The sequence below is a fragment of the Eretmochelys imbricata genome, chromosome 14 (genome assembly GCF_965152235.1).
Source record: "Eretmochelys imbricata isolate rEreImb1 chromosome 14, rEreImb1.hap1, whole genome shotgun sequence".
NCBI classification, from domain to species: domain Eukaryota; kingdom Metazoa; phylum Chordata; order Testudines; family Cheloniidae; genus Eretmochelys; species Eretmochelys imbricata.
The window spans coordinates 49,471,570-49,487,370 of NC_135585.1; the positions used below are offsets into that span (position 1 = coordinate 49,471,570).

At 52.4% G+C, this 15,801-nt stretch overlaps 1 protein-coding gene across 1 annotated transcript in view; it reads right to left on the reverse strand.

The window, feature by feature from the left end:
- Positions 1 to 2,486: 2,486 nt before the first annotated feature.
- LOC144274529 (butyrophilin subfamily 1 member A1-like) overlaps positions 2,487 to 15,801 on the reverse strand; it is a 29,040-nt gene continuing 15,725 nt past the window's right edge. Inside the window, exons 5-7 of the mRNA XM_077833406.1 lie at positions 5,571 to 5,591; positions 4,822 to 4,854; positions 2,487 to 3,165 (exon numbers count right to left, since the gene is read on the reverse strand). Coding sequence (XP_077689532.1) covers positions 2,651 to 3,165; positions 4,822 to 4,854; positions 5,571 to 5,591 — 569 coding nt within the window. The 3' untranslated portion in view covers positions 2,487 to 2,650. The remainder of the gene's footprint in view (positions 3,166 to 4,821; positions 4,855 to 5,570; positions 5,592 to 15,801) is intronic.

Here is a 15,801-nt window from a genome sequence, read left to right on the forward strand (position 1 = left end):
CCTTCGCCATAACCGATACCACCCCACACACCATAGGTGCTGGCTTTTGGTTGTGCTGGTGAGTGCCGCATCCCGGCTCCACTCCCTTCCCCAAGGCCAAGCCCCCACTTTGCCCCACTCCACCTCTTCCTGCCCCCGCTCTGCCCCCTCCCCCTAGATCCCCTTCCCCGAGTGACTCCTGCACACTGCTCACTCCTTTCTGCCCTCTCTTGCCTTAAGCGTGAGAAGTGTGTGTGTTTGGCCCAGCCTCCCCCCAAAACTGACAATTTTCAGCATATTTATACACAAACTTCCTTCATATTCTAGTTATTGAATGTGTGTCTATCATTGGTATCCTAACAATGTCATCATTATTAAAATAGAAACGAACGACATCATTACGTTATCATGAATTACAGCGTATTAAAATCCTTACACTCAGTTACAAGCTGTCTTCAGTAACACCCCTGTTGGCTGTGGGAAGAAGGTGGATGGGAGGCACAAGCAGTGGGGAGTCTTTCCCCTCTCCCTTCTTCTTTTCTCCCCTCCCTTCCTATCACTCTCCCTGCCCCTTTCCCTCCCTCTTATTTCTTCTCTAAGTCCTTGCTCCCTCCCCTTCCTGGTGTTTCCCATTCCTTGCTTCCCATCCATGTCCATTTACCCATCTCTCTCTGCTCCCCATCTCCTGGTGGCTCTGTCTAGTGCCCGCAGAGGAGGTTCCCCCTCCTCGGGTAGGAAGGGTGGCCTAGTGGTTCAGGCACAAGCTTGGGGCTCAAGGGGTGTCCTGGGTTTGGTTCTCTGCTCTGCCACTGACTCCCTGCTGAGTCTTGGGAAAGTCACTTCACCTCTGGGTGCCCTAGATCCCACCTGCCAAATGATGCTACTGCTGACCCTGCCTCCTAGGCTGAATCCCTTCATGGCTGTGTGGTGATGGGGGAAATGGAGATACCAAAGTGAGTAGATTTGGGCTGAATTTCTCCACAGCCTGAGAGTGACAGGCAGCTCCCTGCAGGGGGCACGGGAGAGGGAGGGGCTCAGGCCAGCTCCGCATACAGGGGGGTCAGGGTTTCAGTCCTGCACCTTCTTCTGCGGTCATGGACTTCTTCTTTCCCCCCACCCCGCCCAGCGTGGCTCCTGACGCGGGGTGTTTCCTTCCCCTAATGTGCCACTGCACCCTTCCAGCGCGTGCGCCGAGGAGCCCTGCAGCCTGCTGGGGCGATTTCAAAGGGCCCGGGGCAGCCAGCTGCCACCAGCACTACCAGGCATTGGCAGCAGCCGCGACTGGAGGCCCTGGATGTCAGGGGGTGGGTTCCTGTTTGTGGGTTGCTAAGCAGAGACAGACATCCCTCTGCATCCCAGATTTACGCACCTATTCATGAGAGGGGTGTGGCTCAGGACACCCCTTCCTCCCTTGTCGGCATCTCCCATTGGTTACCTTACATGGCTCCCCACCTACTGAGCTGGCTTTTTTGAATCCCACTGTAAGGTGCCTGTGTTGCCCATGCATTATCTCGGGAGTTTAGGCCCCTGACTCAGCTCTGAGGGTCACAGTGCTGCTGTTCCTGTGATTGTCTCACTGCATAAAAATTACTCACTGTGACGCTCATCATTGCAACACTCGAGTTCCTTCATGGATTGCCCCCTGTGTAATCAGTCACCTCTCCGCAGAGCACAGCTGAGCAATTCCTGATTGACACGGGTGTGCACAGGACAGAGACCCAGCACAGGCTGGAGAGTGACACATCACACAGTAAAATCCGAACTCTCTTCCAGGAGGTGCGACATTCCCTGTCGGGGTTGAGAGGACACAACCAAGTTGGGAAGCAAATCCCATGACGCTGCCCCCAGCAACTGCAGCTCGGACATTAAAGTGGAACAAACAAGAAGAATTGTTTGTAATGGTTTATTTACAGTAAGTAGCTGCAAAATAGCAAAGTAAAAGGAGCTAAGAAGGAGCTTTAATGACCGCAGGAGCCTGGCCAGGAGATCCCCAGCTACTGAGAACAGTTTTCTTAATGGCACTAAAATAGCACCAATGGCCAGGAATTAAGATAGGGAATTAATGAGTGACAGTCTCACTTTCAGCAACACGTCATAAATCTCCCCGTCCCGCCCACATTCCCTTTCTTTTCATACTGTCCTTTTCTATTCATTATTGTTCTAGCCTCACTTTGCAGCCCTGGTTATTTTCCTGTGTCTCTCCTCCCTGTCACAGATCATCCCCCTTGGCTGCTCTCTTCTTTCCCTGATTTTATCCCTTCCACAATTGCTGAGCCCAGGCTGGGAGACCCCAATGGGATCTAAGGACACATCTGCACAAACCGCTCCCTGCTGCTGCTGCTTCTCCCCAGCCCCCCAAACCCTGATTGATTCATGCTGGGTCCCTGCCCAGCCCCCACCTCTGCCTGTCCCCAGCCCGGCTGTTAGTTCTGCCCCCTGCCCAGCCCCCACCTCTGCCCCTCAGGGCCCCTCTGCCCCTCCTGCAGCCCCAGGGGTTCCTTCCCCTCCCCCTCCCGTGCCTGGGGCTGCAGGGAAGAAGGGGGAGGAGCTTCCAGGGGTCATAGAGAAAAGGCGCCACGGGCTGGGTAGATGGGAGTCCTCCAAGGTCATAGAGATTGGGGTCTGTGAGCCTAGAGAGGCTGATTTCCGGTTCCCCCCTCTGCTGTGGGTCTCAGGGACACAGTCGGAGCCGGGTTCCCCACCCCACCCAGAGCCAGGGGCGGATTCTCTCCCCAGGGACGGAGCCCGGTGGGAAAGTGAAGATCGCGGCCTCGGCACCAGCATCGATAAATGTCACCTGCCCCCGGCCACAGTCCAGACAAACCCGGATCCTGCTGGGGGCCCGGCTCAGGGGCAGGGGGGTCGCAGGGGAGGTGAGAGCCCGGAACTGATCCCCCCACCGCCCCACAGCCCAGATCCCCCCGTCAGGGCTACAGCTGATCTCTCCCTTCCTCCCCACAGACTCTCTGGCCACCCCCACAGCCCAGAATCGCCCACCCCCCACCTCCACCTCCCAGCGATGTCTCCCCGCGGTGAATCCCTCACAGCCCAGCACCCAGAGCTCAGTGTCAAATCTCCCAGGGTTGTCGGGCAGTCGCTGCCGCGTGTCTCCCCCTCTCACACTTTTCCCATCCTCAGACAGGACGAGTTGGGGATGAGCCGTGTCTGGATCCAGAGTCACATTCGCTGGGGAGAGAGAATCAGAGCGTGAGGGGCAGAGCTCGGCCCTGGGGGAGGGTTTGATGGCGTCAGTGACAGAATCTGCCCCAGTTGGGGAGTGACTCAGGGAATCTCCTTCCTCCAGGATTTACCCATTGATCTCAGCACCGGGCTGGGGAGAGTCACTCCCCTGACAGAGACGGGTCAGTGACAGTGAAAGAAGCAGCTGGGCCAGGCCTGGGACTCAGAATCTTTCCCCTCCTGCCCCCACCTCTGCCCGGGGAGGGGACTAGAGACTCTGGCAGCCCCAGCAGATGGTACAACTCAGTGAATATTGACAGCGCTTCCCCCCACCCCACCTTCACTCTCACTGTGTCCCAGCTGCCCCTGTGCTGGACTTTGCTGTGGGGCCTCCCCACTGCACCCGGCCTGCTCTGAAATGTCACAGCTCGGACAGCAACAGGCCACACGGTACCATAATTGAACCTGCCCAGAATGTCACTGCTCAGCAGCAGTCGCAGCACCCAAGTACATTAGCCTGGGGCAGGGAGTGAGGGGGCTAAACAAGGGAAGGGGGTTCATGGTGGAAGCTATGAATGTCGGCGGGGCCAGGACAGATTAAGGTTTTGTGAGGCCCTGGGCCACAGCAAGTGAAGGCCCCTTCCCACCCCTTCTGCCTGCAGAACCCCCACTCCCCACACTCCTGCTGGGGAAATGGGGCCGGGGTGCAGGGGCGTGCCCTGCTCTGACCACCTGGTGCTCCAGCTGCAGAGCAGGGCAAGACCCCGCACCCCGACGCCATTCTCTGGCTGGAGTTCTGGGCGGATGGAGTGGGGCAAGCCCCCCGAGCCCTGACCCCACTCTCTGGCAGGAGCACTGGGCAGGCAGAGCGGGTTGGGGCACAGAGGCGCCCATTTTTCTGGGGCTCCTGGGCATAGGCCACATTGGCCCAGTGGCAAATCCGCCACTAGGGAGGAGGTACGGAATAGGTGGCTGGTGGAAAGAGGGGGCGGGTCATGCCAGTAATGGGAAGGCTGACTTGACGTCCTGTTTACCAGAGACGGGACCATGCTGGGGTCATGGTGGATGGAGAGAGGAGAAAAGACACAAGCTCCCAGCGGTGATCACAGGAGCTTCCCAGACCTGTATAATGGAGCCAGGGGAGCCCCTGTCTGTGATCAAGGCTCAGGTCCTCTGCTTGAGACAGGAGCAAGGGTCTCACACAGACACAGTCCCTGCTCACCCAGTCAGTGTGGGGTCACTGCAGAGCTCCTGGCTTTCTTCATGGGGGAAAAGATGAAGGAAGAAACAAAGGGACACTGGAGATCAGACATCAGCACAGGGAGACAGAACAAACTCCCCCTGGAGAAGTGGCTGTGGAGGTGATTGTCCCACTGGTTCCGTACAAGGGGTGGCAGCGGCTGGCACAGATCTCTGCAGGGTGCAGTGCACATGCGAGCGGTGGAGGGGCAGCAAGCGTAGATGCAATATGCGATGGATTCAGTATGGTGTGGTAGGACATAGGCACAAACCTCACCTCACCTTGTGATGCGCCGTGAAATGAAGGGTGCTGGGGAGGTCTGCCCTGAACTATCACGTCCACTCCCATATACAAAGAAAAAGGGGCACATTGCCTCATGGGAACAGATATTTGGACATTGATAAAATATGATCTTCAATTACCTTCTTCTATAGGTGCCACCAATCTTCTCCACCCTAAAACCAGCAACATAATTAGAGAGGAGAGCAGATCTGAACACGTATTGCATAATCCAATATTGTACAAACTAATACACTGAGGGGAAAAGAAAGTTATAAGTTCATCAGAACCTCCACTAGACTGCATGAGTGTGTCTCTCCCAGGGTGGATCTTCACTGCAGTTAGTCCAGAATCTTACCTGGCCGTTGCCCCAACCTGTTTAATGCGCAAGCACAAAAACTCTGACTCAAGTTTGATGGTGCTTTGCACCCAGGTTAGCTGGCAAGACTTTGGGTAGAAGCTAGAGCCCAGGTATCACTTTACTTCAGGTTGGTTACATGCCTACTCTGCAGTGTGGAGGGAAGATAATCATCTCAGGTGCTGATAATCCACCAGGGCCTTCACACAATCCCTCCTGGGCCATAGTTTTTTGGCCATTACCTACTTTACTACTGTATTGCTTATCAATTTTTCAAATTAGCTTTTGGTGTGAAATTCATCTAGTTTAGTCTTTCCCCACATTTTATAAAGTTACATTAACAAACAAACCCCAAAAGAATGATGATGATGATGATGATAAAAAAGCAAACAAATAACTAAAAAGGTTTCCTATTGCAACAATTTTAAAATTTAAATTTAAAAGCAAACAACCCCACCACAATTAAACAAACAGCCACATGAGTCTAAAATGGTACAAAAAGTTTCATTTCAGAGGAAGGATAATGATACTTACTTATCTCGTTATCTCGTTTCTCTGAAAAGGAAAGAGAAAGAAATCGAATTTTTTTAGGCATTTCCCTTTTCTTATGTTTTATTTTTCTTTATCATCGATAGGACAGTAAAGGCTGAGAGAAATCAACATCTTCTTCAGGACATCAGACAAGAGAATCCAGTGGTCCCTTCTGGTCTCACACACATGTGACTCTATTACATCTCAGTTTTTCAAATTAGCTTTTGGTATGAAATCTCTCCGCTTTAGTGGTTCCCCGTATTTTATACAATCACACTAACCGTTCCACAAAAGAATAATAATAAAAAGCAAGTAAACAAAAAAAGGTTCCATATTACAACACAATTGTAGAAGTTAAATTTTACAGTGAACTCCACAACATTTTAACAAACTGCCCCATGAAGATCCAATTACAAAAAAAAAATCCTTTTCAGAGTGTGGATAATGACACTTATCAATTTCTCTATCTCGTTTGCCTAAAAATTAAACAGACAGACACATAATGTTTGTTAGGTGTTTTGCTTTTTTTATGGTTTATTTCTGTTTATCATCACTGTGACAGGTAAGACGGATTATTTCTATTCAATCTCTTCTTCAGGAAATCAGACAAGACCAGTGGTGCCCAAACTTTTCCGATCACTGCCCCCTTGCAGTAATGGAAGCTGTCTGCGCCCCCCCTTCCGTTACTGCACAGTTGACTCAGCAGAGGTGCTTGGGCTGAAGGGGGAGCTGGGGGCGGAACTGGGGATGGGGGAGGAGCTGGGGCTAGAGGCAGAGCTGGCCTGGGGGAGGGGAGGGAATTTGGTAGGAACTGACCTGGGGGTGGAGCAGGGGGAGGACTGGAACTGTGGCAGGAGCCGGAGCTTAGTGGGGGGCACGGGGCGAAGCGCAGCTGCAGATGGGATAGGATCTGGGCTGGGGGCAGAGCGGGGCTGGGTGGGGCTCCCTCCCCTCTCCCCATGAGGGCTGGCAGGGACCCTGCCTTGCACCTGTTCAGGGCTGGTTTAAGAGAGGGGATTTAAGGGCTGCAGGCAAAGGGGGGCTCCCGCGAAAAGATCTCCAGATTGCCAAAAGTGCAGATCTTTTTTCAGGGCCGCCTTAGCCCAGGGCTGTGGGCTGCAGCCACTGAAGCCCCTGCATTCCGGCCCAGCCTGGCGTTGGCGGGGAGGTGGCTCTGCACGCTGGCATGTCATTCCCCCCTCCGCTGGGCTGGAGCTGCGCATGCCGGGAAGCTCAGTCCCACAGGCTTCCTTGACTTGCAGACACCGTCCCCGCAGCTCCCATTGGCCAGGAATCACAGTCAATGGGAGCTATGTGGGGTGGTGCCTGCAGGCGAGCACAGGACAGAGCATGGAGCCACGTGCCCCCCCTCCCCAGGGCCTGCACCACCAAAGGGGAGCTGTCCCAGGTAAGCGCCCCGCACCACAACCTCCTGCCCCAGCCCTGAGCCCTCTCCTGCACCCTAACTCCCTCCCAGACCCCACACTCGCAACCTCCTGCCCTGAGCCCCTTCCCACGCCTTAACTCCCTCCCAGACCCCATCCCCACCCCAGCCCTGAGCCCCCTCCTGCATCCTAACTCCCTCCCACACCCCACACCCCCAACCTCCTGCCCTGAGCCCCCTCCTGCACCTTAACTCCCTCCCAGACCCCACACCCCCAACCTCCTGCCCTGAGCACCTTCCCACACTCCAGTCCCCTTGGTGCCAGCCTGGAGCCCGCTCCTGAATCTGAAAGCCCTCATCCCCAGCCACACCCTAGAGTCCACAACCCTAGTCAGAGCCCTCACCCTGCCCCAATCCACAGCCCCCTCCTGCACTCTGAATCCCTCATTTTTGGCCCTACCCCAGAGCCTAGGGGGCCCCACAAACTCTAATAGTCCCAGGCCCCCAGAAGAGTTAATTGCGGACCTGTGCCCACTTGAATTTCCTCCACGTGCCCCTAGGAGCCTGCCCCACAGTCTGAAGACCTCTGAACTAGAGGATCCAGTCATCCCTTCTGGTCTTAAACAGTAAGACTCTTTAACTGTATTGCTTATCAATTTTTCAAATTAACTTTTGGTGTGAAATTCATCCTCTCTAGTCTTTCCCCATGTTTTATAAAGTATATTAAAGTTGACCCCCGCCCCCACCCCCCACATCTTCCCAAAAGACTGATAATAATAACCAAGTAAGCAAACTAAAAGGCTTCGTACTGCAGCAATGTTAAGTTAAATTTAAAATCAAACACCTCCACCACTGCTACACAAATTCCCACGTTAGAATCCAAAGAGGTACAAGAAGTTTCTTGTCATAGGAAGGATAATGACACTTACTTATTTCTTTATCTCGTTTGTCTAAAAATGAGAGAGAAATAAATAGATATTTTTGTTAGGTGTTTCCCTTTCCTTATGTTTTATTTCTCTTTATCATCAATATAACAGTGAAGGCTGAGAGAAATCAACCTCCTTTTCAGGACATCAGAGAAGAGGATCCAGAGCTCTCTTCTGCTCTTAAACTCAGTGACTCTATTGCTTATCAGTTTTTCAAATTAGATTTTGGTGTGAAATCTACCCAATTTAGCACTTCCCCACATTATATACAATTACATTAAACCCCACAAGAAAGAATAATAATAAAAAGCAAGTAAGCAAACAAGGGCGTTTGTATTGCAACAAAATTGTAAAAGTTAAATTTAATATCAAATAACTCCAAACCATTTAAACAAACTCCCACATGAAGATCCAATTCCCGGCCCCTGCCAAAAAAAAAAATCCTTTTCAGAGTGTGGATAATGACACTTACCGATTTCTATATCTCGTTTGCCTAAAAATTAAACAGACACATAATGTTTGTTAGGTGTTTTGCTTTTTTTATGGTTTATTTCTCTTTATCATCACTGTGACAGGTAAGACGGATTATTTCTATTCAATCTCTTCTTCAGGAAATCAGACAAGACCAGTGGTGCCCAAACTTTTCCGATCACTGCCCCCTTGCAGTAATGGAAGCTGTCTGCGCCCCCCCTTCCATTACTGCACAGTTGACTCAGCAGAGGTGCTTGGGCTGAAGGGGGAGCTGGGGGCGGAACTGGGGATGGGGGAGGAGCTGGGGCAGGGGCAGAGCTGGCCTGGGGGAGGAGAGGGAATTTGGTAGGAACTGACCTGGGGGCGGAGCAGGGGGAGGACTGGAACTGTGGCAGGAGCCGGAGCTTAGTGGGGGGCACGGGGCGAAGCGCAGCTGCAGATGGGATAGGATCTGGGCTGGGGGCAGAGCGGGGCTGGGTGGGGCTCCCTCCCCTCTCCCCATGAGGGCTGGCAGGGACCCTGCCTTGCACCTGTTCAGGGCTGGTTTAAGAGAGGGGATTTAAGGGCTGCAGGCAAAGGGGGGCTCCTGCGAAAAGATCTCCAGATTGCCAAAAGTGCAGATCTTTTTTCAGGGCCGCCTTAGCCCAGGGCTGTGGGCTGCAGCCACTGAAGCCCCTGCATTCCGGCCCAGCCTGGCGTTGGCGGGGAGGTGGCTCTGCACGCTGGCATGTCATTCCCCCCTCCGCTGGGCTGGAGCTGCGCGTGCCGGGAAGCTCAGTCCCACAGGCTTCCTTGACTTGCAGACACCGTCCCCGCAGCTCCCATTGGCCAGGAATCACATTCAATGGGAGCTATGTGTGGTGGTGCCTGCAGGCGAGCACAGGACAGAGCATGGAGCCACGTGCCCCCCCTCCCCAGGGCCTGCACCACCAAAGGGGAGCTGTCCCAGGTAAGCGCCCCGCACCACAACCTCCTGCCCCAGCCCTGAGCCCTCTCCTGCACCCTAACTCCCTCCCAGACCCCACACTCGCAACCTCCTGCCCTGAGCCCCTTCCCACGCCTTAACTCCCTCCCAGACCCCATCCCCACCCCAGCCCTGAGCCCCCTCCTGCATCCTAACTCCCTCCCACACCCCACACCCCCAACCTCCTGCCCTGAGCCCCCTCCTGCACCTTAACTCCCTCCCAGACCCCACACCCCCAACCTCCTGCCCTGAGCACCTTCCCACACTCCAGTCCCCTTGGTGCCAGCCTGGAGCCCGCTCCTGAATCTGAAAGCCCTCATCCCCAGCCACACCCTAGAGTCCACAACCCTAGTCAGAGCCCTCACCCTGCCCCAATCCACAGCCCCCTCCTGCACTCTGAATCCCTCATTTTTGGCCCTACCCCAGAGCCTAGGGGGCCCCACAAACTCTAATAGTCCCAGGCCCCCAGAAGAGTTAATTGCGGACCTGTGCCCACTTGAATTTCCTCCACGTGCCCCTAGGAGCCTGCCCCACAGTCTGAAGACCTCTGAACTAGAGGATCCAGTCATCCCTTCTGGTCTTAAACAGTAAGACTCTTTAACTGTATTGCTTATCAATTTTTCAAATTAACTTTTGGTGTGAAATTCATCCTCTCTAGTCTTTCCCCATGTTTTATAAAGTATATTAAAGTTGACCCCCGCCCCCTCCCCCCACATCTTCCCAAAAGACTGATAATAATAACCAAGTAAGCAAACTAAAAGGCTTCGTACTGCAGCAATGTTAAGTTAAATTTAAAATCAAACACCTCCACCACTGCTACACAAATTCCCACGTTAGAATCCAAAGAGGTACAAGAAGTTTCTTGTCATAGGAAGGATAATGACACTTACTTATTTCTTTATCTCGTTTGTCTAAAAATGAGAGAGAAATAAATAGATATTTTTGTTAGGTGTTTCCCTTTCCTTATGTTTTATTTCTCTTTATCATCAATATAACAGTGAAGGCTGAGAGAAATCAACCTCCTTTTCAGGACATCAGAGAAGAGGATCCAGAGCTCTCTTCTGCTCTTAAACTCAGTGACTCTATTGCTTATCAGTTTTTCAAATTAGATTTTGGTGTGAAATCTACCCAATTTAGCACTTCCCCACATTATATACAATTACATTAAACCCCACAAGAAAGAATAATAATAAAAAGCAAGTAAGCAAACAAGGGCGTTTGTATTGCAACAAAATTGTAAAAGTTAAATTTAATATCAAATAACTCCAAACCATTTAAACAAACTCCCACATGAAGATCCAATTCCCGGCCCCTGCCAAAAAAAAAAATCCTTTTCAGAGTGTGGATAATGACACTTACCGATTTCTATATCTCGTTTGCCTAAAAATTAAACAGACACATAATGTTTGTTAGGTGTTTTGCTTTTTTTATGGTTTATTTCTCTTTATCATCACTGTGACAGGTAAGACGGATTATTTCTATTCAATCTCTTCTTCAGGAAATCAGACAAGACCAGTGGTGCCCAAACTTTTCCGATCACTGCCCCCTTGCAGTAATGGAAGCTGTCTGCGCCCCCCCTTCCATTACTGCACAGTTGACTCAGCAGAGGTGCTTGGGCTGAAGGGGGAGCTGGGGGCGGAACTGGGGATGGGGGAGGAGCTGGGGCAGGGGCAGAGCTGGCCTGGGGGAGGAGAGGGAATTTGGTAGGAACTGACCTGGGGGCGGAGCAGGGGGAGGACTGGAACTGTGGCAGGAGCCGGAGCTTAGTGGGGGGCACGGGGCGAAGCGCAGCTGCAGATGGGATAGGATCTGGGCTGGGGGCAGAGCGGGGCTGGGTGGGGCTCCCTCCCCTCTCCCCATGAGGGCTGGCAGGGACCCTGCCTTGCACCTGTTCAGGGCTGGTTTAAGAGAGGGGATTTAAGGGCTGCAGGCAAAGGGGGGCTCCTGCGAAAAGATCTCCGGACTGCCAAAAGTGCAGATCTTTTTTCAGGGCCGCCTTAGCCCAGGGCTGTGGGCTGCAGCCACTGAAGCCCCTGCATTCCGGCCCAGCCTGGCGTTGGCGGGGAGGCGGCTCTGCACGCTGGCATGTCATTCCCCCCTCCGCTGGGCTGGAGCTGCGCGTGCCTGGAAGCTCAGTCCCACAGGCTTCCTTGACTTGCAGACACCCCCACCCCCCGCAGCTCCCATTGGCCAGGAATCACATTCAATGGGAGCTATGTGTGGTGGTGCCTGCAGGCGAGCACAGGACAGAGCATGGAGCCACGTGCCCCCCCTCCCCAGGGCCTGCACCACCAAAGGGGAGCTGTCCCAGGTAAGCGCCCCGCACCACAACCTCCTGCCCCAGCCCTGAGCCCTCTCCTGCACCCTAACTCCCTCCCAGACCCCACACTCGCAACCTCCTGCCCTGAGCCCCTTCCCACGCCTTAACTCCCTCCCAGACCCCATCCCCACCCCAGCCCTGAGCCCCCTCCTGCATCCTAACTCCCTCCCACACCCCACACCCCCAACCTCCTGCCCTGAGCCCCCTCCTGCACCTTAACTCCCTCCCAGACCCCACACCCCCAACCTCCTGCCCTGAGCACCTTCCCACACTCCAGTCCCCTTGGTGCCAGCCTGGAGCCCGCTCCTGAATCTGAAAGCCCTCATCCCCAGCCACACCCTAGAGTCCACAACCCTAGTCAGAGCCCTCACCCTGCCCCAATCCACAGCCCCCTCCTGCACTCTGAATCCCTCATTTTTGGCCCTACCCCAGAGCCTAGGGGGCCCCACAAACTCTAATAGTCCCAGGCCCCCAGAAGAGTTAATTGCGGACCTGTGCCCACTTGAATTTCCTCCACGTGCCCCTAGGAGCCTGCCCCACAGTCTGAAGACCTCTGAACTAGAGGATCCAGTCATCCCTTCTGGTCTTAAACAGTAAGACTCTTTAACTGTATTGCTTATCAATTTTTCAAATTAACTTTTGGTGTGAAATTCATCCTCTCTAGTCTTTCCCCATGTTTTATAAAGTATATTAAAGTTGACCCCCGCCCCCTCCCCCCACATCTTCCCAAAAGACTGATAATAATAACCAAGTAAGCAAACTAAAAGGCTTCGTACTGCAGCAATGTTAAGTTAAATTTAAAATCAAACACCTCCACCACTGCTACACAAATTCCCACGTTAGAATCCAAAGAGGTACAAGAAGTTTCTTGTCATAGGAAGGATAATGACACTTACTTATTTCTTTATCTCGTTTGTCTAAAAATGAGAGAGAAATAAATAGATATTTTTGTTAGGTGTTTCCCTTTCCTTATGTTTTATTTCTCTTTATCATCAATATGACAGTGAAGGCTGAGAGAAATCAACCTCCTTTTCAGGACATCAGAGAAGAGGATCCAGAGCTCTCTTCTGCTCTTAAACTCAGTGACTCTATTGCTTATCAGTTTTTCAAATTAGATTTTGGTGTGAAATCTACCCAATTTAGCACTTCCCCACATTATATACAATTACATTAAACCCCACAAGAAAGAATAATAATAAAAAGCAAGTAAGCAAACAAGGGCGTTTGTATTGCAACAAAATTGTAAAAGTTAAATTTAATATCAAATAACTCCAAACCATTTAAACAAACTCCCACATGAAGATCCAATTCCCGGCCCCTGCCAAAAAAAAAAATCCTTTTCAGAGTGTGGATAATGACACTTACCGATTTCTATATCTCGTTTGCCTAAAAATTAAACAGACACATAATGTTTGTTAGGTGTTTTGCTTTTTTTATGGTTTATTTCTCTTTATCATCACTGTGACAGGTAAGACGGATTATTTCTATTCAATCTCTTCTTCAGGAAATCAGACAAGACCAGTGGTGCCCAAACTTTTCCGATCACTGCCCCCTTGCAGTAATGGAAGCTGTCTGCGCCCCCCCTTCCGTTACTGCACAGTTGACTCAGCAGAGGTGCTTGGGCTGAAGGGGGAGCTGGGGGCGGAACTGGGGATGGGGGAGGAGCTGGGGCTAGAGGCAGAGCTGGCCTGGGGGAGGGGAGGGAATTTGGTAGGAACTGACCTGGGGGTGGAGCAGGGGGAGGACTGGAACTGTGGCAGGAGCCGGAGCTTAGTGGGGGGCACGGGGCGAAGCGCAGCTGCAGATGGGATAGGATCTGGGCTGGGGGCAGAGCGGGGCTGGGTGGGGCTCCCTCCCCTCTCCCCATGAGGGCTGGCAGGGACCCTGCCTTGCACCTGTTCAGGGCTGGTTTAAGAGAGGGGATTTAAGGGCTGCAGGCAAAGGGGGGCTCCCGCGAAAAGATCTCCAGATTGCCAAAAGTGCAGATCTTTTTGCAGGGCCGCCTTAGCCCAGGGCTGTGGGCTGCAGCCACTGAAGCCCCTGCATTCCGGCCCAGCCTGGCGTTGGCGGGGAGGTGGCTCTGCACGCTGGCATGTCATTCCCCCCTCCGCTGGGCTGGAGCTGCGCGTGCCGGGAAGCTCAGTCCCACAGGCTTCCTTGACTTGCAGACACCGTCCCCGCAGCTCCCATTGGCCAGGAATCACAGTCAATGGGAGCTATGTGGGGTGGTGCCTGCAGGCGAGCACAGGACAGAGCATGGAGCCACGTGCCCCCCCTCCCCAGGGCCTGCACCACCAAAGGGGAGCTGTCCCAGGTAAGCGTCCCGCACCACAACCTCCTGCCCCAGCCCTGAGCCCTCTCCTGCACCCTAACTCCCTCCCAGACCCCACACTCGCAACCTCCTGCCCTGAGCCCCTTCCCACGCCTTAACTCCCTCCCAGACCCCATCCCCACCCCAGCCCTGAGCCCCCTCCTGCATCCTAACTCCCTCCCACACCCCACACCCCCAACCTTCTGCCCTGAGCCCCCTCCTGCACCTTAACTCCCTCCCAGACCCCACACCCCCAACCTCCTGCCCTGAGCACCTTCCCACACTCCAGTCCCCTTGGTGCCAGCCTGGAGCCCGCTCCTGAATCTGAAAGCCCTCATCCCCAGCCACACCCTAGAGTCCACAACCCTAGTCAGAGCCCTCACCCTGCCCCAATCCACAGCCCCCTCCTGCACTCTGAATCCCTCATTTTTGGCCCTACCCCAGAGCCTAGGGGGCCCCACAAACTCTAATAGTCCCAGGCCCCCAGAAGAGTTAATTGCGGACCTGTGCCCACTTGAATTTCCTCCACGTGCCCCTAGGAGCCTGCCCCACAGTCTGAAGACCTCTGAACTAGAGGATCCAGTCATCCCTTCTGGTCTTAAACAGTAAGACTCTTTAACTGTATTGCTTATCAATTTTTCAAATTAACTTTTGGTGTGAAATTCATCCTCTCTAGTCTTTCCCCATGTTTTATAAAGTATATTAAAGTTGACCCCCGCCCCCACCCCCCACATCTTCCCAAAAGACTGATAATAATAACCAAGTAAGCAAACTAAAAGGCTTCGTACTGCAGCAATGTTAAGTTAAATTTAAAATCAAACACCTCCACCACTGCTACACAAATTCCCACGTTAGAATCCAAAGAGGTACAAGAAGTTTCTTGTCATAGGAAGGATAATGACACTTACTTATTTCTTTATCTCGTTTGTCTAAAAATGAGAGAGAAATAAATAGATATTTTTGTTAGGTGTTTCCCTTTCCTTATGTTTTATTTCTCTTTATCATCAATATGACAGTGAAGGCTGAGAGAAATCAACCTCCTTTTCAGGACATCAGAGAAGAGGATCCAGAGCTCTCTTCTGCTCTTAAACTCAGTGACTCTATTGCTTATCAGTTTTTCAAATTAGATTTTGGTGTGAAATCTACCCAATTTAGCACTTCCCCACATTATATACAATTACATTAAACCCCACAAGAAAGAATAATAATAAAAAGCAAGTAAGCAAACAAGGGCGTTTGTATTGCAACAAAATTGTAAAAGTTAAATTTAATATCAAATAACTCCAAACCATTTAAACAAACTCCCACATGAAGATCCAATTCCCGGCCCCCGCCAAAAAAAAAATCCTTTTCAGAGTGTGGATAATGACACTTACCGATTTCTATATCTCGTTTGCCTAAAAATTAAACAGACACATAATGTTTGTTAGGTGTTTTGCTTTTTTTATGGTTTATTTCTCTTTATCATCACTGTGACAGGTAAGATGGATTATTTCTATTCAATCTCTTCTTCAGGAAATCAGACAAGACCAGTGGTGCCCAAACTTTTCCGATCACTCCCCCCTTGCAGTAATGAAATCTGTCGGCGCCCCCCCTTCCGTTACTGCACAGTTGACTCAGCAGAGGTGCTTGGGCTGAAGGGGGAGCTGGGGGCGGAACTGGGGATGGGGGAGGAGCTGGGGCTAGAGGCAGAGGTGGCCTGGGGGAGGGGAGGGAATTTGGTAGGAACTGACCTGGGGGCGGAGCAGGGGGAGGACTGGAACTGTGGCAGGAGCCGGAGCTTAGTGGGGGGGCAGGGGATGGAGAGCAGCTGCAGATGGGATAGGATCTGGGCTGGGGGCAGAGCGGGGCTGGGTGG